The sequence below is a fragment of the Xenopus tropicalis genome, chromosome 2 (assembly GCF_000004195.4).
Source record: "Xenopus tropicalis strain Nigerian chromosome 2, UCB_Xtro_10.0, whole genome shotgun sequence".
Lineage (NCBI taxonomy): Eukaryota > Metazoa > Chordata > Amphibia > Anura > Pipidae > Xenopus > Xenopus tropicalis.
Window position 1 is genome coordinate 162,145,809 of NC_030678.2, and position 27,562 is coordinate 162,173,370.

The following is a 27,562-nucleotide window of genomic DNA, read 5'->3' on the forward strand; positions in this document are numbered from 1 at the left end:
GTTATGCCAAATTTTCTGCTATAAAGACTATTACTGGAAGGATATCATAGCATTCTAGCTGTTCCCTAATGTAACTAGGAAAAATAGCTGTATCTTCTAATAAAAATACAATCAATATTATTATTATTATAAGTGTATAAGTATTTTATTATAATTTTTTTTTTTTTGCTTGTGTCACTTTAACTCTTTCGCTGCACTTGGAGTGTCAAAGAATTATAAACAGAGCTTGTGGATTTTTTTTAATAGAGATGCAGAGAAACCAAGATACGGTTAAGGATTCCTTGCAATTTTTGTGGGATCTGGAATTGGCTGAATCCTAAGGGGCTGATTTACTTACCCACGAACGGGTCGAATGGAGTCCGATTGCGTTTTTTTCGTAATGATCGGTACTTTGCGATTTTTTCGTATGTTTTGCGATTTTTTCGGATTCTTTACGAATTTTTCGGATCCAATACGATTTTTGCGTAAAAACGCGAGTTTTCCTATCCATTACGAAAGTTGCGTAAAAAGTTGCGCATTTTGCGTAGCGTTAAAACTTACGCGAAAAGTTGCGCATTTTTCGTAGCGTTAAGTTTTAACGCTACGAAAAATGCGCAACTTTTCGCGTAAGTTTTAACGCTACGCAAAATGCGCAACTTTTTACGCAACTTTCGTAATGGATACGAAAAAAATCGTATTGGTAACGAAAAATTCGTACAGAATCCGAAAAAATCGCAAAACATACGAAAAAGTCGCAAAATGTTCGTTTTCAAGTCGGAACTTTTCCAATTCGGGTCGGATTCGTGGGTTAGTAAATCAGCCCCTAAGTGTTCAGCTGAACTGAATCACATCCACATGGATTGTTTGGGAGTCCCTCTGTACAGTCCTGTCTCACCCACGGTAACAGCCCAGTTACATGCTCCCTGTAAATTGTGGAAGAAGAAACTGGAATGTTATTAAAGATTGCTGTAATTTTAATCTAAGTTAGCCAAGTTGTAATGTTTCAAACAAATTTTACCCTATAATGTTGCGACTGGCTAACACAGTGCAAAACCTTTACCTGCCATTGAAAACACAACCAAATTACCTCGGAAAACAAGCAGCTTGGGACAAAAATAGATGCACGGCGAGGGGTAAAGCTGCCAGGGTGTAACTGGGCATTGCCAATATGCATTGCTGGCATCTCTTTAAACTAACACACTAAGGGGCCCATTCATGAAAGCATGAATTTTTGGTTGTTAAAAGCACAACTGGAAAAAATTTGGAGTAACCACGATAATTTCTGATGTGCGAAAATGTCATGAAAATTATTTTCTTGGTCGTACGAAAAGATTGTGGTTGCGATCCGAAAGGTACGAAATTTTCGTATCCTAACTATTGTAAACGGCGCAAAAACCTTTCTGGCTTTGAAACTTCAATGCATGATTTTGGAAGCCTCCCATAGGGCCCAATGGCACTCTGCAGCTCCAACCCGGCCCAAGGAAAGTCTCCCATAGGACTCAATGGCACTCTGCAGCTCCAACCCGGCCCAAGGAAAGTCTCCCATAGGGCTCAATGGCACTCTGCAGCTCCAACCCGGCCCAAGGAAAGTCTCCCATAGGGCTCAATGGCACTCTGCAGCTCCAACCCGGCCCAAGGAAAGTCTCCCATAGGGCTCAATGGCACTCTGCAGCTCCAACCCGGCCCAAGGAAAGTCTCCCATAGGGCTCAATGGCACTCTGCAGCTCCAACCTGGCCCAAGGAAAGTCTCCCATAGGGCTCAATGGCACTCTGCAGCTCCAACCCGGCCCAAGGAAAGTCTCCCATAGGGCTCAATGGCACTCTGCAGCTCCAACCCGGCCCAAGGAAAGTCTCCCATAGGGCTCAATGGCACTCTGCAGCTCCAACCCGGCCCAAGGAAAGTCTCCCATAGGGCTCAATGGCACTCTGCAGCTCCAACCCGGCCCAAGGAAAGTCTCCCATAGGGCTCAATGGCACTCTGCAGCTCCAACCCGGCCCAAGGAAAGTCTCCCATAGGGCTCAATGGCACTCTGCAGCTCCAACCCGGCCCAAGGAAAGTCTCCCATAGGGCTCAATGGCACTCTGCAGCTCCAACCCGGCCCAAGGAAAGTCTCCCATAGGGCTCAATGGCACTCTGCAGCTCCAACCCGGCCCAAGGAAAGTCTCCCATAGGGCTCAATGGCACTCTGCAGCTCCAACCCGGCCCAAGGAAAGTCTCCCATAGGGCTCAATGGCACTCTGCAGCTCCAACCTGGCCAAAAGATAGTCACGATACCGAAGCTTGAATGAATTCCGAAATGGTTGTAGTATTTGTAAAAAATACATATTTTTTTTGGAAGTTAACGAAAAGCACGAAAAAGTCTTGCAATTTTAACAATATTATTGTGGTCATTACAAAAAGTTTTCGGAAAAAAAATTGTGCTTTAATGAATGGGCCCCTAAGTATGTGAATCCCAGGAGTGTGTTCCAACACGGCTATTGGTTTGTTAGTCCTAAGACCAAAGACCAATGTTATTGGCATCAGGGGAAAAAAGTAAAAAATATAGGATAAAAAAAGAAAAGGGACCAACCTTAGTGCAGTAATCTAAATGAATCTATTAAATCCATATTATTTGTTGTCGCATTTAACAAAATCACAGATGCTCTTAATTCATTAAAATCACAAACCCCTTTATTATCCTTTTATATATTTAGTGTAGTGAAACGGCTACGTTGAACATAAAGCAAATATGTTAAAACTTTGTAGGTTCATCTACTTTCCTAAATGTTTAAGATGCAAATTACATATAACACATTCACACCATTTAGCTTATATAACGCATACGGTTACAGACTCCCAGGGGTATTAAAATTACTATTTACTATTAGCCCCTAGTATAAGGCTTAGGGCAGTGATCCCCAACCAGTGGCTCAGGGGCAACATGTTGCTCCCCAACCCCTTGGATGTTGCTCTCACTGCCCCCAAACCAGGGAGTTATTTTTGAATTCCTGACTTGGGGGCAAGTTTTGGTTGAATAAAAACAAGATTTCCTACCAAATAAAGCCCCTGTAAGCTGATAGGGTGCATAGAGGCCCCTAATAGCCAATCACAGCCCTTATTTGGCTCCTCCATGAATGTTTATGGTGCTTGTGTTGCTCCCCAAGTCTTTTTACATTTGACTGTGGCTCCCGAGTAAGAAAGGTTGGGAACTCCTGACTTAGATACTTATATACATATATATATACATATTTATTGTCACAATTTTCGCGGGATAGTCACAATTTTAACAGCTCAACCGGCAGTCCCAGATTCTTACTGAAAAGTCCCTCTTTTCCCTTTGATCTCCCGCACAGAACGCTAAAATAGATACAAAGTTTCTCAAACTTAATATACTAAGTAGCTTTTGAATACTAAACACTACACCTGCACTTAGACACAATTGTAACTAATAAGCTAAATAGGTCTCTTGGGGGAACTGAGACTTGCAGCTTAATGGGCAAAACTGTAATAATACATAAAATAAACCTCAAAACCCCCAGAAGTACGTTCGCACTTAAAATAACCTGCCAAATTTTGTACAAATGGGAGTGGTATTTCGGCAGTTTGGCGGCAAAAACAGGCGTGGTCAAACCATACTTTTCATCTCTCATTACATTTTTTAAATGTTGGAAGGTATTCATATTCGTTCGTACACTGTATGCCTGAATAGAGCAACCTTCAAATTAGCCCGCCACTATGCACCCAGGCCAACCCTCAGGGAACTGCTGCTACACAGAGCAGAACCGCTGGGACATAAGGTGACAGAGCGCAGTGATACAAGGTGACAGAGCGCAGTGATACAAAGTCACAGAGCGCAGTGATACAATATGAGCCGTGGAACGCACAACCACGTGGTTTAGCGGTAGCTGTTTGCGTTCCAGCGGGGACGCGCTGTGGGTGGGAGGGTACGTGACGCTGCGCGCTCCCGCGGAGTCAGGCCGGGGCTGGCTGTGCAGAGCGGCAGAAAGTTAGCTGAGTGGGCGCTTTAGGGATTCACTCGGGACTCCTGTCATTACTGTAACTACAATGAGACTGCCCGGGGGGAAGGGCCTGGGGGCAGCGCTCCTTCTCCTGCTCACTGTCTCCTGTGGGGTGCGGAGCGATACCTCGGTTTCAGGTAAGTGGGGTGGGGGGCAGGAAGCATGGCTATGGCTCTGGGCTACGGGCAGTGTAGGAGGCAGGGCAGAAGGACTCGGCAGTGTAGCATCATAGCAGCCCCTTTAGGGGGAATAGAGATAATAGAACATTACGCAATACTTTTGAATAACTTGCAGCAGTGCTGTCCAATTGGCGGCCCGCGACCCCCCTCTGTGTGGCCCCCCGCCTGTCTGGCTGCTTTGATGGCTTACTCCTGTGTAAGCTTTAAATGGTATCAGTACTGTGATTAACTGCCCCCCTGCATGGTTCTCACCTCAGATTCAGGCTGTAATCCCTCTGTATTGTTTAAAAATGTAATCCCCTGTGTTTTTCACACCTTTTAATCTCTGCATTGTTCACCCCCTGCAGTGTTCACACCTCAGGCTCAGGCTGTAATCACTCCCATTGTTCCCCTGTTCACACTTCAGGAGCAGTAGAAACCCACAAATTATCCCTGCACTCTACAAAAAGAACATATACTGAGGTGGTACTGCAATTAAAAAGTTTTTTAATATATAGTTATTGTGCAGACTGTAGGAGCAGTGCCAGCATTGTGTCACTGTAAGCTTCCTGTGTGTGCCATACACACAGGCATCATAGGGCAAGCAGAGTATGGCACACACAGGCAGGGTAGGGAAGGCAGAGTATGGCACACACAGGCAGAGTATGGCACAAACCAACCAAGAATGGCACACAGGCAGGGTAGGGAAGGCAGAGTATGGCACACACAGGCAGAGTATGGCACAAACCAACCAAGAATGGCAAACACAGTGAAAGTATAGCCCACGCAGGCAAGGTAGGGAAGGCAGAGTATGGCACACACAGGCAGGGTAGGGAAGGCAGAGTATGGCACACACAGGCAGGGTAGGGAAGGCAGAGTATGGCACACACAGGCAGGGTAGGGAAGGCAGAGTATGGCACACACAGGCCAAGTATGGCACAAACCAGCCAAGTATGGCACACAGGCAGGGTAGGGAAGGCAGAGTATGGCACACACAGGCCAAGTATGGCACAAACCAGCCAAGTATGGCACACAGGCAAGGTAGGGAAGGCAGAGTATGGCACACGCAGGCAGGGTAGGGAAGGCAGAGTATGGCACACACAGGCAGGGTAGGGCAGGCAGAGTATGGCACACACAGGCCAAGTATGGCACAAACCAGCCAAGTATGGCACACAGGCAGGGTAGGGAAGGCATAGTATGGCACACACAGGCAGGGTAGGGAAGGCAGAGTATGGCACACACAGGCCAAGTATGGCACAAACCAGCCAAGTATGGCACACAGGCAGGGTAGGGAAGGCAGAGTATGGCACACACAGGCAGGGTAGGGAAGGCAGAGTATGTCACACACAGGCAGGGTAGGGAAGGCAGAGTATGGCAGGTTTTTGCTGTACTACAACCATTAATATGGGTATGGTCATGTGATAACATGGGTGTGGTTTCAAGTGGGTGCGGTTTCAAAAAAGGGAGTGGTCAAAACTGGCTTCCATTATCGGCCCTCCACCACGTAGGTCGGAAAAATTCCGGCCCTTGGTACAACAGAAGTTGGACAGCACTGACTTGCAGCATGGGGCTTAGTGATGTCATGGGGGTAATTGTTGTGGCGGGTAAAGCTGCTGCTTGGTGCCCATGTTATTAATAGGGAAATATGGGAAAGCCCAAGTTTTGCCCCAGAAAAGGTGACAACCCTGTTGCCAAGTGATGTCATTTGTGGATTAGAAGTTGCTTTCTTAGTTTCCTGCACCCAGCCTGCAGCCTTGTGTCTTTATATGGTCACCCCTCAGTAATATCCTTATCATTTACAGTAGGGGGCACATTATCCCTTATAATACATGAGTGATACTCAGAGTTCCCTGTATAACTCAGCCTGCAGCCTTGTGTCTTTATATGGGCACAGAACCCCTCAGTGACTGCTAATATCCTTATCATTTACAGTAGGGGGTACATTATCCCTTATAATACATGAGTGATACTCAGAGTTCCCTGTATAACTCAGCCTGCAGCCTTGTGCCTTTATATGGGCACAGAACCCCTCAGTGACTGCTAATATCCTTATCATTTACAGTAGGGGGCACATTATCCCTTATAATACGTAAGTCATACTCCGGGTTCCCTGTATAACTCAGCCTGCAGCCTTGTGTCTTTATATGGTCACCCTTCAGTAATATCCTTATCATTTACAGTAGGGGGCACATTATCCCTTATAATACATGAGTGATACTCAGAGTTCCCTGTATAACTCAGCCTGCAGCCTTGTGCCTTTATATGGGCACAGAACCCTTCAGTGACTGCTCATATCCTTATCATTTACAGTAGGGGGTACATTATCCCTTATAATACATGAGTGATACTCAGAGTTCCCTGTATAACTCAGCCTGCAGCCTTGTGCCTTTATATGGGCACAGAACCCCTCAGTGACTGCTAATATCCTTATCATTTACAGTAGGGGGCACATCCCTTATAATACATGAGTGATACTCAGAGTTCCCTGTATAACTCAGCCTGCAGCCTTGTGCCTTTATATGGGCACAGAACCCCTCAGTGACTGCTAATATCCTTATCATTTACAGTAGGGGGTACATTATCCCTTATAATACATGAGTGATACTCAGAGTTCCCTGTATAACTCAGCCTACAGCCTTGTGCCTTTATATGGTCACAGAACCCCTCAGTGATATCTTATATCCTTATATATTTCAGTAGGGGTAGGACTGCTGGACATGTTGGATTTGGCCTTTCATCCTAGTGAGATTGTTTTTCAAGAATTGCCAAGGCCCCCTGTTCCCTCCCTCAGGCTCTGAAAAAGGGAGGAAGCCGCAGTTTAAACCTTGGCCTTTGTTCTTGCAGTACAGCACAAAACAGTTGTTTATCCTTTGTTTATTATCTCATAAGGGGTCCCTTACCCAGAGAGCAAAAAAGATACAAAAAAAGGACAACCCTAAGTAATAAACTAAACTTTAAATGATGATTATGTTAATCACTAGCGACCCACAATGAATACATTAACCTAGAGCAGATGTACCTAGGAATAGTTGTGACCCGGGTGTTTATATAACTTGGGGTCAGTCGCAAGCTTCAAACATAGGTAGAAATGAAGTCAAAACGAAAACTTGCCAAGCAAGGAACTCACCGCTGTCGACGAGGTGCAGGTGCAAAAGCCTAAAGGTCCCCATACACTGGCAGATCCGCTCGCTTGGCGATGTCGTTAAGCGAGCGGATCTTCTCCCGATATCCCCACCTACGGGTGGGCGATATTGGGAGAATTCAGGGTAATAACGGCGGGTATAGGAAAAGTCGGTCCGGGGACCGCATCAACGAGCCAATGCGGTCCCCGATCCGACTAGATTTTCTAACCTGGCCGATCGATATCTGGCCGATTTCAGGCCAGATATTGGTCGGGCAGGCGTGTCAGAAGTGCCCATACACGGGCCAATTAGCTGCCGAATCGGACCAAGGGACCCATATCAGCAGATACTATCGGCCTGTGTATGGGGACCTTAAGGCTTTGTTCTTTTAAATGAGCGAATAAAATTGGATTTAAATTGACTCCTGTGGATGGTCCTGGTGTACGAGCACAGCTATTTTTTCATGTATGGTCCCTTACCCAGAGAGCTTGCAGTCTGTAGTTTCTCAATACTCACTTGCACACTCCATGGATTTTGATAATCGATGTTATCTTACATTAAGACACATCTAAGGTTTATTATTAGCCTTAATAGTGCTTACATGTTCCGCAGCGCATTCCACCGGCAAGGCCCTGTAGAGTCACAATGTGGGAGATGGGTTATTGGATTACGGCCTGACGCTGCACAGGAGCTTAAACATTTTTGGAAATTCCATTAGTTTTTTTTTTTTATTACGTGAAAATGGAGTACTATGTTATAAACAGAAGTGAGTGGTTTGTCTTGCTCACTTTTATTCCCACAGAGGGGCAGAAACCCCCAATTTTACAAATTTTCTGAGCCGGAAACCTCACTTCATGCTCATAAAGAGTGTGGTTTCCGGCTCACTCATTATGATGTAAAATTGGGGGTTTCTCCTCCTGGATCATACACCAAACACATGCATAGAGAGCAAACTGGGACTCCTCATTACTTGCAAGCTTAGATTTCCATAATGGCCACCTGAACCGGGAGCTCCCTCCTCGTGAGGGCAGCATAATCCTCGCTAGGAGCATTTTCTGGCCAAAATAGTTTTGCTTCCCCCAACCCTAAGTGCGGGAAACAATTTAACTGCGATAGGTTCCTTTTATGTATAAATATACATCAAGAGCTCTGTGGTAAGAGACACAGAAAGAGCACAAAGGAACAAGGTCCTTCACCACACAGCTTACAATCTAATTAGGTGGATAACATACAGGCTCAAATTGGCGAAAGTGCACAAAGTTTGCATTTATCCCTTGCTGAGCATGCAACAGACTTGTTGGCTGAAAAGGGAGCAGTTTCCAGAACATATCCACTAATAATTTGTTACTAAATTACCCCCCCATCCCCTTAGAGATCTGACTTGGAAACTAAAAACTGCTATAAAAAGTTGGTGCCAGGGGAATATGGAGCAAAGTGAGATCATACTGAGCTCTGGGTGAGGGACCTGAGCCGAGGAGGCCGTGTAAACCCCTCATACAGGGGATAGGCTCAACTGACTGTGGCAGTTTCTAGTTTAGTCATCATGTGACCCAGAGAGGAGGCAGCTGAGAAACGAAACTGTTTCCAATTCTCACTTTCCTCTTCTTGCATCTGAGCAGCTGCTCTGTGGAGCAATATTTGTTTTGCATGAATTTAATCTGGACTGACGCGCAGCTGCCTTTATTTGCATCGGAATATGGAGCTTTACATAAATATATTTTATATCGGTAGAAGGAAGCCATCTACTATGTGTGTTATTAAACTGCCAAGGCACTGAATAAAGAGTTATTTTACCAAACAACCAATAAGTAGTTTCACACACACAAGAAAAATTATTGGTTACAGATAATTAAAATATAAATTCTAAAAAAGAATCCCTACTACACCAAACGGCAAAAAAAGTGCATCCTAGTGTGATATGGTCCCCATGCTCTGCCCTGCTTACGCGTTTCGTGCCGTTGGCTCTGATGAAGAGCACAGTGGCACGGAACGCGTAAGCAGGGCAGAGCATGGCGACTAGGATGCACTTTTTTGGCGTTTGATCTGGTAGGAATTCTTTTTTGAATTTATATTTTAATTATCTGTAACCAGTAATTTTTTTGTGTTTTTGAAACTGCTAATTGGTTGAATATGTAGCTTTAGACTTTTTTTTCACGGCTCATTTGACACTAGTAAGAAAAAATAAATTTTTCCAAATTGCGGAAATCAGTCAAAACTCACCTTATGTATAATTTTGGATTGTAATAAGAAAGTTAATTATTGGGCCCTTTCATTATTCAAGTGCTAAAACTAACATGAAAATATTTTTCTTGAGCAAAGGCTTTCCCATAGACAGCCGTTATAGGAATGTTTCTCCCAGTTCAAAATATTGTAGGAAAGTTTTTAAATTAATATTTTTATAGACGGCAGAAAAGCCTAAAAGCTAAAGGCTAATGTCTGGGTTGTCTGCCAGCACAAAAACACTAATCCAATCCACACCATATTCAGTAAGCACCAACAGGCACCGTATCTGCCCCTCCATGCTCAGATTTACCCTATGGGAGCAAAGACTGGCAGATGTTGTAGCTCTTTGTGCTTACTGAAAAGGGTACAGATTGGAACGGATTATCGTTTTATCCAGCGGAGGAAAAAATAAGTGCGCTGTTAGTCTGATTGTTTTACATACCATACGAGCTGGTAAACATTTTTTAAGGAAGGAAAAACAGGGAATTTCCAAGAATCCATTCGGAAATCATATAAAATCTCACACTTGTGAAAAATAAAATGACCGGTAATTTGTACTAACCAGCAGGTTCACAGTCGGGTTCAAGTTAATTAACGTTAAAGTCAATTGAGGGGTATTTCCTAGGTTTTTTTCCGCCAAGCTGGAAATTATTCAGAATGTTGAGAATTTCCACATTCAGAATTTTAATTGTTTTTATCTGCGTCTCAATTTCATATAGTTGTTGGGGCTAGACTAGCTACAATTTTTTTGCCAAATTTATATTTATATATATATCGTAATTTCACTGTAACAATTTATATGTGCTTTCCCAAGTGCTTAGTGGCTGTGTAACTGTTAGTTCCACTCAGGTCGGCTAGCTGGTAGGCAAACAGAGGTGGGACTCAGGTGCATTTTGGCCTCTAGTGCTGCCCTGAGGCGGCCTATGTAATGCTGCCCCTCCATGCTTAGGTTTTTGATTTGGAGGGGGCCAAATGGGTTCCACATCACTGTTGCAGAGAGCTCAATAGAGCTCTGCACTAGAAGAGACAAAATTCCGATTTAATTCTGGCTCTTATCGTTACCAGGAGTGGCTTTTTGCCACCCCTGGTGGAACTGCAGAGCTGACTAGTGGTTACGCCAACTGAAACCAGAATATAAAATGGTGAAATAAATATTGGGAACAATTAGGTCAGTGATCCCCAACCAGTGGCTCGTGAGCATCCCCAGCCCTTTGGATGTTGCTCCCAGTGGCCTCAGGGCAGGTGCTTATTTTTGAATTTCTGACTTGGAGGCAAGTTTTTATTGCATAAAAACCCAGTGTAATTGCCAAACAGAGCCTTCTGTAGGCTGCCAGTCAACATAGGGGCTACCAAATAGCCAGTTTTAACTTGGCACCTCTAGGAACCTTTTTCATGCTTGTGTTGCTCTCCAAAACTTTTTCCATTTCAATGTGGCTCACAGGTATAAAGGGTTGGGGATCCCTGACTTAGGTGGTCCCAAGAGCAACCACCTTTGTTTCAGCTGGGCAGAGCTGAACAATGAGCTAACAATGAAGATTGTTTTAGCTGTACGCATTTCATGCCATTTAAATCAAAACTTCCAGATTCTACATTAAGCATGCAATTTCCTGTTATAGTTTGTAATCTGGCATACGCCTGCCATAGGATATATTATTTGAATCTGTTTATGGCTTCCTCTGCCATTGTGGTTTAAAATTCCCCTTTTATAAAACCACATTTTTTCCCTTTCGCAATTCCCCTTTTGTGTGTAACAATGTACACAATGTAGCACCAGATAGTGGCAGTGTTATCATTGCAAACAGTTTTGTTTATATATTCAACAAAAAGGGTTTTACTTTTGGGAAGAAGATGGAAGATAAGTAAAGAATGAAGGCTTATTTGTGAGTATTTGGCCAGCACTGGTCAGGGGATTAGCCTCCTGCGGTAAATCTCTGCTACTGCGGGCAACTAATCTCCCCGAAAAAAAAGAGAATCGGTGGTGGAAAGGCCTACGTACTACACGATGTGTAGGCCTTACCACCGGTAATTCGCTTTAATGCCAGTGGAAAGGATTTTCAGGGAGATTAGTCGTCTTCAGTAGCAGAGATTTATTGCGGGCGTCTAATCTCCCCATGGGACATTACCCTTTGCAAGGATGGCACAGATTTAGCCAGATGCCCCTAATAGGCTCATTTCCAAGGAATGGATGTGACGGTTAGATCCAGCGGGCCACGTCAGTTAGGAATGGGCAGCACAAGGTTAGTCAAAATGCCCTTTTCCACTGCTGCCTGCTGCTAACCATTTTATTGGTGAATGTCCACTTTCCATAGTAGCACTTAGACCCTATGGTGTGCCATAAAGGGGCAAATCCTTCCATTCAGTAGTGTTATTTAATGGCCTTTGGTACATGGTAGGCCTATTGAACAGTAGTTTACCAACTGTGTGGATTCCCTAAAGAGGCCCATCCTGAAGCGTAATTCATTTGGGATGAGAAAGCACTGTTTGGTCTCCAGATTCACTGAGAAGACTAGTGGTGGGGAGTTTTCAGCTTGAAAGTAGTTCACCAACTATGGGGATTCCCTAGATGGGCTGTATCTATTATTAAAGAGGCCCGTCCTGAAGGGTAATTTATGTGGGATGAGAGAAGAAAGCCCTGTTTGGTCTCCAGTTTCACTGAGAAGACTAGTGGTGGGGAGTTTTCAGCTTGAAGGTTGGTTAGCAAGGAAGACTGACCAGCTTAAAGGTTGGTTAGCAAGGAAGACTGACCAGGTTGAAGGTTGGTTAGCAAGGAAGACTGACCAGGTTGAAGGTTGGTTAGCAAGGAAGACTGACCAGCTTAAAGGTTGGTTAGCAAGGATGACTGACCAGGTTGAAGGTTGGTTAGCAAGGATGACTGACCAGGTTGAAGGTTGGTTAGCAAGGAAGACTGACCAGGTTGAAGGTTGGTTAGCAAGGAAGACTGACCAGCTTAAAGGTTGGTTAGCAAGGAAGAGTGGCCAGCTTGAAGGTTGGTTAGCAAAAGTGAGATTTGGTAGGTAGACACTTAGGGGCCTAATTATTATACTGTGCAAAATGACCCAATTCCTGGATTTGATACAATTATTTTACACCACTACAAACCTTGCATAATTCATTAAAATCAATGGAAAAATTAAGGCAGCGAGTAAATTCCAACAAGAAAAAACCTGTGATGGACGAAGGCCATATTTTCATACCGCGTTTTCAAGCATCTACTTCCGCTGGAAGGGGACATACTGTAGAGCTGACTAAAAATCACTGCTGTGCAAGGACAGAAGGGCAGGAGTCATTCTAGCATATGTCCTTGAGTTGCTGTCATGTTTTGGGGGTGTTTTGTGCCTGGCAGGCAGGGGTCTGCCACTCAATGCTAGGCTAGAAAACTAAGTGGGAACTGGCCAACATTACATTGCCCTTAGTGGTACCAAGGGAACACTTACAGAAACAGTTTTTCTGCTCAGGAGTCCATCACGTCACTGCTGCACGACACACTGTAACCCCATTTGTATGTGGCTGTTAAAATAAGCACCGACCAACTCTGTAATATCTACTGATTGAATTAAGACTTCTAGATCATTTAATTCTAACAAATCCTGCCCCAATAGGAGTGAAGGAGAGATACTATTGCTGGATGGGGAACTTCAGGGTGTTGCCTCTGTTTTTACTTTATCTTTCCTCGTTGCTTTTTCTTTTATTTTTGTTTGCCACTTAGGTTTTGGCAATTTCATCCTTGTAACACAAGCTTCTGATGTGCATTTAATATGCCAAATTAAACCTCAGTTATTTGTGGCCTGGTGTCTTTAATGAGAGGCTGTACGACGAAAAGTCCATATTGGGTCTCCTCCCTTTTTTTATATGGTTTTTGTGTAATGTTCTTCCCTGCGTCAGTGCTTTCTGGGAACAATATTCATAAAACTCTTTTAGCCATCAAAGAGAGAAATCTAGAAAAAAAAAATTATAATCTTGTGCTTTTTAAAGGGAAACTCCACCCAAACACAACTTAAGCTTTTTGAAAATAAGCAACTTTGCAATATACATCAATTGAAAAATCTGCAGCCTTTTCATGATGTTTTGTGTAATAATATGGGTTGGAACAGTTCCCTAAGCCCCGCCCACTGTTCCCCTGCTGATCTGGCTACTGACTACTTTGTGACTCAAATAAAATGTAACAGTAGTCGCCTGTCCTTAGCCTGCCTTCAGCCTGCCTCCTCCTCCCAATCCCACAATTCCCTGGACACATGATTTCAACAAGGAAAGGAAGATCACAGTGCTATGCATTGTGGGTTATGTAGTTCCTGCATGCTGTCTGTTAAGGTGGCCACACACGTGGCAATCTGTGATCTTTCAAAGATCGTCAGACCCACCACTAACCTTCAGGGCTGAAACGGCAGATATGGAGGTAGAAACAATAGGATTTCTACCTCCTTCTGCCGATTCAGCCCTGACGGCAGATTTTGCTCAGGCGCCTTCTATGGCGCCCGATCAAAATCTTTTGACCTGGCCAATCGGCGAGTCGATCGATATCAGCAGCCTCCTGCGATACCGGTCGACTCGCCGACTTTCCATACACGCACCGAATATCGTACTAAATGAGGTTTTGTACGATATTATCGGTGCATGTATGGTCAGCTTAAGCTGTGGAGAAGTTGTTACAATTTGTAACATCAGTGCTTTAGTCCCTCCCCCCTGTCAGGATTTCAAATGATGCGGAAAGAGAAGAACTGTTTTGCAGCTGGATTTCAGTATATAAAATGGTATTTATTTATACTTTTTGAATGAACAGGATAGGCATATTAGGGCATCTGTCTTTTATGGGGCTAATTAAAATTTTCCCCAACCTTTAACAAAGGAAAACCAGTAGAACGCTCATGGCCTTAGTCATTCTCAGCCGTTTTCTGTTGGTCACTATTAGTATTTATATATTCGCTACCTCCTACTGACTGTGGTTAAATCACAACAGAAAGGGTATGGTGTGCCGGGAAACCTATTTTTAGGGATGGAAGGATGTGGCAGTCAGCTGAAGGGTCTGTGTTTATCAGCAGGAATGGTAGATGAGCCAGCCTTGAACCAGAGGTCCTTGCTGGGGGAAACAAAGCCTTTCCTATATAAGTTCTATCTAAACAGGAAAAACAGCCCCCATTATAGTCAGTTTCCCTTTGGGAAATACCAAAAATAACCCAAAATGACTTCTACAAAAGCCTTTGTACTGGGGTATTTTGTCCCATACATGGACACGTGACCTTTTTACTTTGGCATCTTCAACAGCAAAGTTTAACCAGCTGAAGGTAGAACTATGAAAGCAAACGTCTCATTGGTTGCCATGAGTTACTGACTTAATGCAAATTTGCCCATTGATTATAAATGGCCCCAGGACTGACGTTTTACTAGCTCTATTGCAGATTGGTACCAGAACTGGATGGTGCAGATATGAAGAACCCAATTGATAAGAGGGTAACAGTTACCTATGCTATGATATTGATATTGATTTTATTTTTATCGTAATGTAAAGGTACTCCTGTTACCTCTGTTTGACGCTTTTTTTTTTTTTATTGATCAATTGGGCATTTTAATTGGCACTACCTAGAGACAAACAAAATACATTCTACCCTGTGCTGATTGTTTACAGCAGGGGTCCCCAAGCTTTTTTTTACCCGTGAGCAACATTTCAATGAAAAAAAAAGCTGGGGAGCAACACAAGCACAAACACTTTCCTAGTAGGTGACCAATAAAGACTTAGATTGGTTCATTAGTAGCCCAATGTGTACTGGTAGACTATTAGAGGCTCTATTTAGCAGTACACATGGTCTTTATCCATCCAAAACTTTCCTCAAAGTCAGAAATTCAAAAATGGGCACCTGCTTTGAGGCCACTGGGAGCAACATCCAAGGGGTTGGTGAGAGACATGTTGCCCCCGAGCCACTGGTTGGGGATCACTGGTTTAAAGGGTCCAACCAAAGGTATCTTTGCCCAGTCACCATCTACATTGGCACACTGAGCAATAGCAGAACCCCTGGCATGGAAGGAGCCTGACTGAGCACTCAGTACTAGGAACAGGCAAATTATAGGCGTGTTGCTGATACATTTTGTATGGCAGGGATATGGTTGACAAAGTTAGGTCTGAAGCCGGCCATACACGCACCAATAATATCGCACAAAACCTCTTTCCGTACGATATTCGTTGTGTGTATGGCGGCTTGACCAATGGTTGCACGAAAGATTGAAATTGCTACGTGTATGGCCACCTTAAGAATTAGCCATTTAGAGCCCCTGTATGTTAATGTCAGGGCTGCTATCATTACAGGACCAGCTGAGAGCACAATATTACAGGCGGAGGGAATGGGCTTAAATTGGACAGAGCTCTCTAGGCAGGGACCTACTGTAAACATTGGGAACCCCACCAAACATTGGTGTCCTACATGCTTCTTTCTTTGTTGTGTTTACTGTGTGAGTGCATCTTATTTGCTTTTGGTATATGTATTTTACAAAAAAAAATCAGTGTTACATTGAGGTGCATTGTTTTGGCATAAATTCTGGTGTATGCTTTTTTTTTATAGTGCATAAAGATCCCTTTACATTGGAATCTATGGCAGCAGAAATCTTGGCATTAGACTTAATGTTCCAAACTTATAAACATTTATAATTCTACTCCAAATTTTGAACTTTTTTAAAACTATTCCTAAATGCACCCTGAGTGTGTATTATTCCTAATAAAGAAACAACTTTATCTGTGTTTTTTCTGACCTTGATTGGTGTTTTTGTTTAGATTCTCTATTATCATATCAGAAATTCCTTGTGACTATGACCATTCTAAGCAGATAAAGGACTTTTTTGGCAGTATTTTTCCAGGACGTGGCCCTCAGGCTTCTTCACATATATATATTTCACCCAAAACAGCACATAGAATAATGAACCTAGTTGTCCTATATATAAACGTAGAGATGTTGCTATTGAGGATGCCCTTTGGTTTTGCCTTGAACTAGATCTACCTGGGGATACAGTACTGCTAGGAATCTTATTGGTTGCTCTGGGTAACCGCTACTGGGCAAATGTAGTGCCTTTTATTACATATGGTGAAAAAAATCTAGGGCATTGTGACATATGCAACAATTAAGGGCGAAGAAACACGGGGCGATTAGCTGCAGTTGCGGCGACTTAACACTGAAAACACTAGAAAGTCATAAACAATGCAAGTTGTTTGCACCTTTTAGATGTACCAGATGGTGGCCTGAAATCTCCCTTTTAGGCTGATGCCACACAGGGCTGGTTCTCAACCTGTGATAAAACGGAGGCCGAGAATAAGCCCCTACACTGGCATCGACCTTCTTCCTTGCCTGCACCTAGAACCATTGCATTGGCTCGTGTTGGGTAGTGGCACTAAAACGCCTGCTCTAGAGCCAACACAATGGTTTAGGGTGCAGGCTAGACTAATGAAAAGGCTAATGGCGGCATAGGGGTTGATTCTCTGCCTCCATTTTCTGCAGGCCAAGCAATAAAGAAAAATGCCTGGTAAATGTCATAAGCAGGGCCGCCCACAGGGGGAACAGTTGTCCCGGGCCCTGTCATCCGATTGGTCGCTCCTTCTTCATGTGCCGCTCCTTGTGCGGCAACAGGCCCCTTTATAAGGTTGTGTACCGTGCGTACTGACGTCACACATACCCACGGGGCACAATCTTATAAAAGGGCCTGTTGCCACTGCACAAGGAGAAAAAGCCGAAAAAGAAGACGATGACGACTTTGTGGGGCACTGTCTATGGGGGGAATTTAAGGGCACGGCCTATGGTGGGCACTGTCTGTGGGGGCAATTGTGGGCACTGTCTATGGAGGCAATTGAGGACATTGTGTATGGGGGGTACTGTCTATGGGGCAATTGGGGGCACTGTGTATGGGGGGGCCGTGGCCAGCATAGCGCTAGGGGGAACTGTGGTGGGGAGGCCATAATACTTTTTATGTCTGTGTGTCCTTTGTACTGATGGGAGGAGCCCTGGGGGAGGGGGGCCCAGAAAATTTTGTTGTGAAGGGCCCCATGATTTCTGATGGTGGCCCTGGTCATAAGTCTTTCCTCATATTCTCATTTTCTCCACACTCAAGTTTAAGAAACAACCTTTGTGTCTGAAAATTCACCCAATTGCAGCAACTGTGGACTATTGCTAGGGCTGCCCATGCTATTGTTTGCGGAGTATGGCAGCATCTATAAATGTGCAAATAATGAATGTATTGTACACAGCATGCCTGGGTGTCTATAGCAAACTGGATACAAGCTTTCTTCCAGCAGCCAAGAGCTGAGTGCAATACGTACATGTTGTGCAATACACAAGCAATTGTTTGTTATGGTTTTTGTTACTGAGATACAGAGGCCACTCAATCTTCTCAAAGAGGCCATATTATTCAAAGGCAGTAGAGCCCTGCATGGAGACTTCCCGTGATATTGTATTGTATGCACTTTGGCTGCAAAATAGTTATAAAGGGGAAATACACTGCATTCACATAAACATCTTGGCGTTGGATTTATCATTAGCCCTGACAACCTGGCAGTATGTTGTGCAAGCAGGAGCACCCAGAGAAAGCCCACCCAAACATGGGACAGGCATAAACTAGATAGTGCCTTAGTTGCACCTCAACATAACTAACCAAAATGTTTAAAAACAATATGCTTCCACTCCGGTAAAATGAAATCTCTGGGTTCTTAGCACGTGTGCAGCAAAGAGGCATAGAGAGTGGCATGAAGGTTTTTCCCACTCTTATCTACATGTATTCCTTGGCATGGCACTTGGCACCGTGGTTAATAATTATGGGATTAAACCATTCCATTCTTTGCCAGTTACTAGACCCTGCACACTGTTACTGAGAAGTGCGAGAAGTGCTAGCCTGCAAGGGATTAGTTCTTTAGCAAGATCAGCCCGGCTTGTCCGCATTGCTGAGGAGCATTGTTATATAAAATCAGCATTGTGTTAGAATAAGTTACTCTTGGTGCTGCCTTAATCAGATTAGTATTATCTCATAAAGTATTTCAGAACTACAGTACAATCAGATTATATTGCTTTTCTTTGATTAAAGGGAAAGTCTGCCTAGAAATTATATATTTGTCTGTCGTTTTTATTTTGCTCGTAGGGTTTTCCATCGGCTTGGATTTCTGTTCTGCTCCTTTGACAGTTGTAGATGACAGAGAAGTGTTTCTGTACATGTTAGGGCAATAGCTCATATAGAGATTCCATGCATTTTGTCCCTTGGGTGATGAATAGCTCTGTTCAGCGGTCAGCATTCCGAGCAACAACCACCATATCAGTGATTCTGGGAACCTTTTCTCAAAGACAGTAATTGTCGTGGTGCCAAAATGCACGGAATATCTGTGTGCCTTTGCCTTTATGTTCTGCCAGTAAAGGTTCCCAAACATATATATTGGTCTCTGCTTTGGGTCTGGAGCAATAGCAGAATAACAGAATATATTATTGTGACAAGTGGTCCCTGTTCTGTATGGTTAGTTAAGGGCCAACGTTTATACAAGGGTGTCCTGGCCATTGTATCAGTTGCCAGACAAGAAAGCTTTACCCAAATTATCCACTGTATGAGCCAAAACAAGCCAACCTAAGGTTCAGCCCTTGGGTCTATGATGGAAATACATGGGGAATATAAATGAAATGTGGTCAGTGGCAGACCACGACAAATGTTGTCTTCGCCTAAAGGTATTTTTCAGTTTAGTGATCTGTGCTATTGGCCATCCACATGTTCTGAGCTTTAATAGGCTACAATGGTTCTCAATGTCTAATATTGATGTTACAGGCCATTAGAGGGAAGCTGAGAGATGGACTGGGCAGAATACAGGGAATTCCTTGAGTCCTAGCATTTGTGGGCAACTAAAAGGCAACGTGTGCTATCCCAAAGTGACCTATTTGTGCCAGGACAGGGTTATATCACATGGTGGCCTTTTGTCTCCTGATTAACCTTTTCTTTTTGATGAACGCAGAACCAAAAGCACCAACAGCAACTGCTCCCGTGGCATCTACCGTAGGAAGCAATGTCACAAAACCCAATGTAACTGAACCTGCTACCAAGGATAACACCACCACCACCACTGTAGTGCCGACTTCGGCTGTGAGTAGCACCAACCAATCCACATTGGCTCCATCAACTTCTGCCGCTACAGGTAATCTGAATTCATTATTATTACTTAGCAGTTCTTTTTGGTTGTGTCCAACCAGTTCAGCTGAACTTGAATGATGTGCCTGGGGTTCCCTGAAATCCTTCCCTGTCCTGTTCCTGCTGGCCAAGCACTGCTGAGCTCTGTGCTCTGGGCCACTGAACTAAATAATTTGTTATCTGTTAGGTTACTGATGCACTGATAACATAGATATGTAGCAACTGATTAACCCAGAAGGACAGGCTTTGTTTGGTGTCGGAGAATAACAAGTTGAGGCTGGTGCTACCCGCTTTCTGCCTGTGAGTGCAGGAATGCCATGGGAAAGAAGCATCTTTTGTGCAGGTTAAAGGCACATTGACACAAGTTCATTATTTCAGTAGAACCTGATATTCTGGGGGTGGCATTTTATTTTCATTAACTGTATTTTCAGGGCTCCAGCAGCCTAAAGCTTCACTGCCTAAGGAGAATGTTAGGCAGTCAGGGTTCTATGTACTCCCAAGGAGAATAGCAACCAGAATTCCTCAATGGTTGGAACCCTGAAAACATAGCAGTTTGGGTGAAAAAGTACCCTCCCAGGATATCCAGACCTAGGGGAAGGCAATGCTGAATGCTAAAGTAACTTTTTTACATGGGCCTTGGGTTCCATTGAGCTCGGGTTCCCAGTGAACATCCTCTGTATACACAAAACATAATGTGGTGAGTACAGGTATCTGACCCCTTATCCAGAAACCCATTATCCCAAAAGAATTACTGAACGTCCATCTCCCATAGACTCCATTTTAATTAAATAATTCACATTTTTACAAATGGTTTCCTTTTTCTCTGTAATAATAAAACAGTACCTGTATTTGATCCCAAATAAGATATAATTACCCCTTATTGGGGCAGAACAGCCCTATTGGGTTTATTTCATGGTTAAATGATTCCCTTTTCTCTGTAATAATAAAACAGTACCTGTACTTGATCCCAACTAAGATATAATTACCCCTTATTGGGGGGCAGAACAGCCCTATTGGGTTTATTTAATGGTTAAATGATTCCCTTTTCTCTGTAATAATAAAACAGTACCTGTACTTGATCCCAACTAAGATATAATTACCCCTTATTGGGGGCAGAACAGCCCTATTGGGTTTATTTAATGGTTAAATAATTTTATTAGCAGACTTAAAGTAGGAGATCTGAATTACAGAAAGACCCCTTATCCAGAAAACCCCAGGTCCTGAGCATTCTAGATAACAGGTCCCATACCTGTATATGTCGTGCCTTGCTAGAGATACATGATTCTGCTGCTGCCAGTTCTTAGCTGCCAGGGAGGAGATATCTGAATGTTATCAGGTTTACTGATCATATCTGTTGATTTGAGCCTTGTGACCAAGAACAGAAACACCAACGTTCTGAAAAAGTGTTTTTTTACATTCTTTTACCGTTATCTTTATGGGAAAATATATTTGTAAGTAAGAGTTGCAGTAATGTGCCCATGACGTACAGAAAACATTCCTTTACGTGATATTTTCCTTTTATACATGAGTGGAAGCTGCCATAGTGTGTGCCCTGGAGTAGGAATTCACCATACACTTCAGACTACTGTAGTTAGGCCCAAAGGTAAAGTCAATAGTATCGCTGGCAGGCAAATCATAGTAGCTGGTAGTGATGTATCCATGTTGGAATCTGCATTTGGAACCATGTAGATCTTGCATTCATTGCCTCCATGCCCAAGGGAAGATTAAATGAACCTTCTCTCTTGGGAACATGAAAGAAGTCACTCCAACTTCACGTATACCCCCCAACGTAACACTCAGCTTTTTAGTACATTGTTCCTCCCATCATGGATTCTCTTCCACTTTGGGATCCATTCAGTACTTCCGAAGGGTTTCTTTGCACCTTAGATGGGTGCCAAGCGGTATTTTTGGCGCCCATCTGTTCCACTAGGATGGTGTTGGAGTTGAATGCTGTGTCATTTAGGTTCCTGATTTAGTTCTTCAGGAAGATAAGGGGGTGTTGAGTTACAGGCGACTGGTTTTGTCTCTTTGTGCCACCTGACGAGGGGGAGATAACCCCACGGTGCCTGTGGGAAACCGCAAATGAAGTTATATTAGGAAGCACAACAATCTCTTTCTCCCATTCTACTCAAAATGACATTTTACTTACAAATGCATTACTTTACTTTGGTCATAGCTCTCCTAAAGGAGTTAAATCATAATACTGTGTGTCTTGTCAATTAGCTTTGTTTGAGAATAGTCTTATTCTTTTCTAACACATGCTTCCCAAAGGATCTCTCACTGATACATTGCACTCTACAAGGTAAGGACGTACTGCCAGCAATAAGGCCTCCCCAGAGCCTTCATGAGATCCCATCCCATTCCACCGAGATCCCATCCCGTCCCACCGAGATCCCTTTCCGTCCCACCAAGATCCCTTTCCGTCCCACCGAGATCCCATCCCGTCCCACCGAGATCCAATCCCAAAGGTGGATCCCAAACAGATATCCATGTACTATAGAAACATTTGATTCCTTCATCAGGCCGGTGCAGTTCCGATCATTCTGGCTGTTAGCCCAATCAAAGGGAATAGATAGGTTGGCCATAGCCTTCATTGTCAGTCAGCCCGGGCCAAGCTGTCAAATACTATAAAGGGTTGGGCTGTGTAAAGGGTTCATTTGGAAGGGTTGAACTTGATGGACTTTGGTCTTTTTTCATCCCTATGTAACATGGCCAGTATTTGACCGGCAGGTAAATCCCCAGCTAGGGCCAGCACAGGTATTATAAATTGTACTTGACGGTAAATTTGTAATGCCCTATAAATCCCTCCCTTCATTGAACCTCTCTGCTGCCAATCACCCTTTATATCTATGGGCCCACCTCCTCTCTGCCTATAACCCCACCCAGTCTCCCCTTTCCCCTGCCTTGCCTGTCAATTTTCCTACCCCTTACATCATTGGCTAAATGTCGCCCTCCTTCCACCCCCCCAACCCAAAGGCCAGTATTAGTACAACCCTAGCTGTGTATGCCAAACCCAAACTCTGGAGCTTTATACCAATACACAGGTACATTGTTTATATAAATATAAAAAACACATACATTCATACATATGTGCTTTATTGATGCATTGCAATGATTGCTGCCCCCTAGTGTCCATTTTTAGCTAAAATGTCCTTTTAAAAAATGTCAACTCTAACAGATGGGTTACTAAGGAGCAAGATAAGGGCTGCAGACTGCATTCGTTACTAGGCATCCATTTGACATACAGCACACGTTTTAACCTTTCCCCCTGGAAAAGAAAATGTTCACATGTGCAGTACCCCACCCACAAAAGGACACTTTGCATGAGTAGTCTATTGGTTTGGTGTTTGCTTACATACAGATGAGCTGCAGGAGGGGGTTTCTCCTGTTTTACCTAAGTTCTACATGTTAGTAGTGCATCAAACATGGGGCCATTACTCATTAAGGTGAAGACAGATTCCACAAATGGAACCCCAGTCGTTAGAATGTTTGTTTGCTTTAGTGCCCGGGCACCCTGGTACTTTTTTATTTTCCAACAGAATATACTTTGGGTGCCTGAGGGGGGGGTCTCGCAACTGCAGCCTTATGGGCCCACAATCACTACACTGAGAGCAGCATTTCTGCATAAAAACCACATTATAGATAAGAACATTGGTGTCAGCATCAGGAAACCTGTGTTTGTTTGCTAAAACCAACAGGAAAAACAAAATAGAGCTCTGTATATGATATATATCATAAGGAACTGACCGCAAAACAGATAGTTTCACTTCTGCACCATATCTTCACCTTAAGGTCAATAAAAGGGCTTTTATGCCTGTTATTTTAATATTCCGGGGGGGAGGGGGGATTTTTTCCTCCTGTTTGAGACAGAAAAGCTGAAAAGTTTCTCTCTGGCATAATGTTGACTTATCTGTAAGCCAAAAGAGTCACAACAAAAGGGTAAAGGGAGGGGGTTGTTTGTGCAGAGCTCATTAACTCTAGTTAAACTAACATGGCCAGTTACAGAGGAGTTACTAAGTGTCAAAGCAAAACAATTCTCCATTAATATAATAAAAGAACAGAACATTTATTTTCAGCCTGAGTTCTGTTTTGCTGTGTTTGGTCGATACGTTGCCATGATGCAACTTAAAAAAATTCTTCTCTTTTAATTTTAGTGAAAACCACAGCTAACACTTCCTCTTCGGCAGCGACGACAATTGTACCTGTGAAACCCACAGCGGCCACAACAGCCTCCGCACCCCCTGCAACTGCTGTCGTGACAAGTATGTATGGCTGGGGCGGGGGTGGGGATGTAATGGTTTGAGCCTCAACTACCTGCGTGCATGTACAAAATCATGGGTATTCGACCAAAAAATGTTATAGCTTAGGTTTGCATGCTGTAAGCTGTGGAGAAGTTGTTACAATCTGCAACATCAATGTTTTAGTTCCTCCTCCCCTGCCAGGATTTCAAATGATGCAGAAAGAGAGGAACTGTTTTGCAGCATATAAAAATGGTACAGTTCCCCTTTAAGATGCTTGGAATTGTACTTTATGAGTTTGTGTTTGCCAGTGGTAAAGCGGCTATGTATGTGTCAGGCTAGTGTCAAGAACTCCTCATTCTACCCTGGACCACAAGTCCCATCGCCACAATTGGTTGCTCTGGGTTACGGCACTAAGGTTATTTACCCATCTCTACCTGTCACTAAGGTTATTTACCCGTCTCTTCCAGTTGGTTACCACACTGCCATTTCACCATATCACTATGATTTTTACATCCCCCTCCACGTTGCTCCTGCAGACCCCTTGCTTGCCTCTCTATTAACAATTATTTATTATTATTATTATTATTATTATTAACATTTATTTATAAAGCGCCAACATATTCCGCAGCGCTGACTATGGATTGATCATTGGCTTGTTCATTGCCAGCGTTGCCTTTCACCATTGAGAGACTAATGGTGATTTTATTTCAATACAGGCTCCATTGCTTCCCCGGGGTCGGCTAAGATTTCCGGTTTTGACCTGGGCAGTTTCATTGGTGGGATCGTGCTTACGCTGGGCATCATAGCCGTCCTCTTCTTCGGCTGCAAGTTTTACAACTCCAGGAGAGGTGTTCGATACAGGACCATGTAAGTCACATGATACCAATAAATATACCAAGCGGATGTGCTATAGTGTAATGTGATGCTCGTATTTGAGTGGCTGAACTACATATGCTGGGATCAGACTTTCAGAAGAGGCTTTTGGACCACTTTTTGTTGAGCTCCCATTTGCAGCCCAACAATTTGTCAGGTCCTACCTGTTCTAACAGTCAAGCTACTGTAGTGTTCCAAAAATATCTGAAACATCTAACTCCCATTCACCCCAAATCTGGACCCTCCAGTATACTTTTATAAATTCTTCTAGGAGGAGCAGCCTCCAGTTTGGGAACTGTTGCCCTTACCCCATCCTCCTACCCCCCTCCCAACTGTATGAAGCACACCCCCAGATTTTGCCCCTTCTGTACCTCACCTGTAAATGCAGTGCAGCAGGATTACTAGCCGCCATGTCTGGTCGCCTTGCATTTATAGCTGAGGTTTCCCAGTAGTGACCAGAAACACTTGCACTGAAAGCCAGGACCGGATTGTTTTCCAATATATATGTACTTGCTTGCTGATCACACTGGGAAGCCTGGCCGATGGATGTGCTATAGACAGCTATTGCGCCCACCAACCCTGCTGCAGGGCTCGTTTGCATTGAGCAGGCACAGAGAAAGGGGGCAGACTTCTGAGAAAATGCTGAACAAAGTTGGGGGGTGGATGTTGGCTTCCTTGTCCTTTTAAAATCTTTTTCTGGAGCTTAATCATTAAAGGAAAACTATACCCCCAAACAATGTAGGTCTCTAAAAAAATATATTGCATAAACACCCTGCTTCATCTAAATAAATCATTTTCATAAAAATATACTTTTTTAGTAGTATGTGCTATTGGGTAATCCTAAATAGAAAATTGCCATTTTAAGAATTAAGGGCCACCCCCTGGGATCATAGGATTCACAGTGCACACAAACAAGCCAAGGCACACATACATGCTAGGCCCCATCAGCCAATGAATGGGCAGAGTTCTGCCTTTTGCTCCCACACTACTTCCTGTTACAGTCAGAGCTGCATCACTTCCTGTCAGCTGATCTCTGAGGGAACACCCAGCCCATCACTAAATGGTGGCTTAAGGGAAAAGATGTAAAAGGGCAATATTTACTGATATATATATTCCAGTTTGGAACCAACTATCTCTTGGTTAAGTTTTCATTCTGGGGGTATAGTTTTACTTTAGTATAGAAAATATTTAGACATAAGTACTTTAGACAGTTACCCTATATCCATATGTTTTGTGCCCCTGACTCTTTTTTTTATTTTTAAATTTATTAACACTATCTTCACTGGTTTTTCAGAAATTTGCATCTTTTTGTTCCTTATGCTAACACCTGCGTTTGTGTTGCTTTCGCAGAGATGAACACGAAGCTATCATTTAATATGGAGGGCACCAAAGGATCCCTATTCTCCTCTATCAGCTTTATTCTGTATAATTGCACCGGTTTGGAACGGACAGTCGCTGGGTAGAATTCAAGTCTGAGTATCTCGGAAAGATTGTTTGTTTGTAAGCCCACTGGGTACTGATTGGGTCAGTACCATGACGGGAGGTTACTAGGCATACCTATGAGCCCCTTGTAGCATGGTGTATTCATAGCACACTGAGCTCAGGCTGTCACGCGGACCAGGTCTGTATAATAATGATATGGAAAATGCTTTTCTTCTGCTTCACAAGAGAAAAATCAATATTTGCACTTTTACCCGTCGCACGATAAGGAAATGAATCTTGCCTTTTGCTTTGCATCCGGTTCTGTACGGCTGCCTTTTGCCTTATATTTTGTCTGCGTTTTATAATTATCAGTGCGTTTGTCTGTGCGGTGCAGCCATAGGAGGCGTTAGTAACGTATGCAAGGGTCGGGCATGGGCATTGGGCATCCCTTTTCCCAGGGAGCAGCTGGGGGCATAGATTGGCATTTTGATTAGCAGCCATGCCTCCAGTGGGCAACGGTCATCAAAAACGTTGTTTTGCTTATGGAGCCTATGCTGGCATGTAATTGTGTTTATTGGCCTGCTATTAAATACGCTCCCCACATATGGCACATATGGCTAGTAAAAAAATCTGCACGGCATTTTCATGATTTATGTTATTTGGCTGAAGATCATATTCCTTTTTGTGTAGCAACTAAACTGCATTATCCTTACATTTGTAGCTTGTCATTCTACACTGCTCCTCTAGGTGTCGCTGTTAGCTTTTTCTTTTTTTTTTTATTCTCTTTACTGTGGCTGAATCCACTACTTTAACAAGAGGTGGGTAAATTGAAGCCCAATAAGCTTGGAAAACACCAACAGTGCCTTATAACATTGACTTCAAGTGTATCCACCAATCATTGAGCAGCTGGGCTGCAATCTGCCCAATGTGCGCAGTAATAGGTAGATACCATTAAAGTCAGTGGCGTATGGGACCGGTGCTGTTGGGCAGCCTTTATCACATGACCGCCACAGAGATGTCTCCATAGGCCCCCAGCTAAGGCCAAATCATTCTTCCGATCCGAGGCGGGGATTGATCTGTCAGCGGATTTCTGTACATTTTGTATAAACCCGGGTAAAAAGATTCTTTTTCCCTTTTCAATTGAGGAGATTGATACAGAGTTATTGTTTTTGGAGTGGAAAATAGTTTGTATTTTTTAAATCAGTGTGTAAAATGGTTTTTATTGTGTTTTTTTTCCTCCATTGTACAGTATGGGATGGATTGAATTTGTATCACAAAGGAATGGGAAACACAGGATTAACTGCTCAGATATATATGGCCTTAAGCAGTTTTTATATGTGTCTTTGGCTTTAAGGAATGTGTGAATACAATGATCCTGAATTTCTGTTTAATTAAAAGGATAATTTTCACTATTCTA

General features: G+C 43.4%; 1 protein-coding gene across 1 annotated transcript; it reads left to right on the top strand.

The window, feature by feature from the left end:
- The first annotated feature begins 3,874 nt into the window (after positions 1-3,874).
- Positions 3,875-27,562, top strand: tmem123 (transmembrane protein 123). Its single transcript, XM_004912094.4, has 5 exons — positions 3,875-4,115; positions 19,437-19,616; positions 23,764-23,871; positions 24,567-24,717; positions 26,074-27,562. The coding sequence occupies exons 1-5, from the start codon at positions 4,025-4,027 to the stop codon at positions 26,096-26,098; spliced, it is 555 nt and encodes a 184-aa protein (XP_004912151.2). The 5' UTR covers positions 3,875-4,024; the 3' UTR covers positions 26,099-27,562.

What these genes read in the sequence shown, in the direction of transcription:
- tmem123 (XM_004912094.4), top strand. Translation starts at nt 4,025, where the DNA reads ATGAGACTGCCCGGGGGGAAGGGCCTGGGGGCAGCGCTCCTTCTCCTG. An exon ending in ATCAACTTCTGCCGCTACAG is followed by an intron (nt 19,617 to 23,763) that starts GTAATCTGAATT and finishes TTTTAATTTTAG; the next exon opens with TGAAAACCACAGCTAACACT. An exon ending in TGCAACTGCTGTCGTGACAA is followed by an intron (nt 23,872 to 24,566) that starts GTATGTATGGCT and finishes ATTTCAATACAG; the next exon opens with GCTCCATTGCTTCCCCGGGG.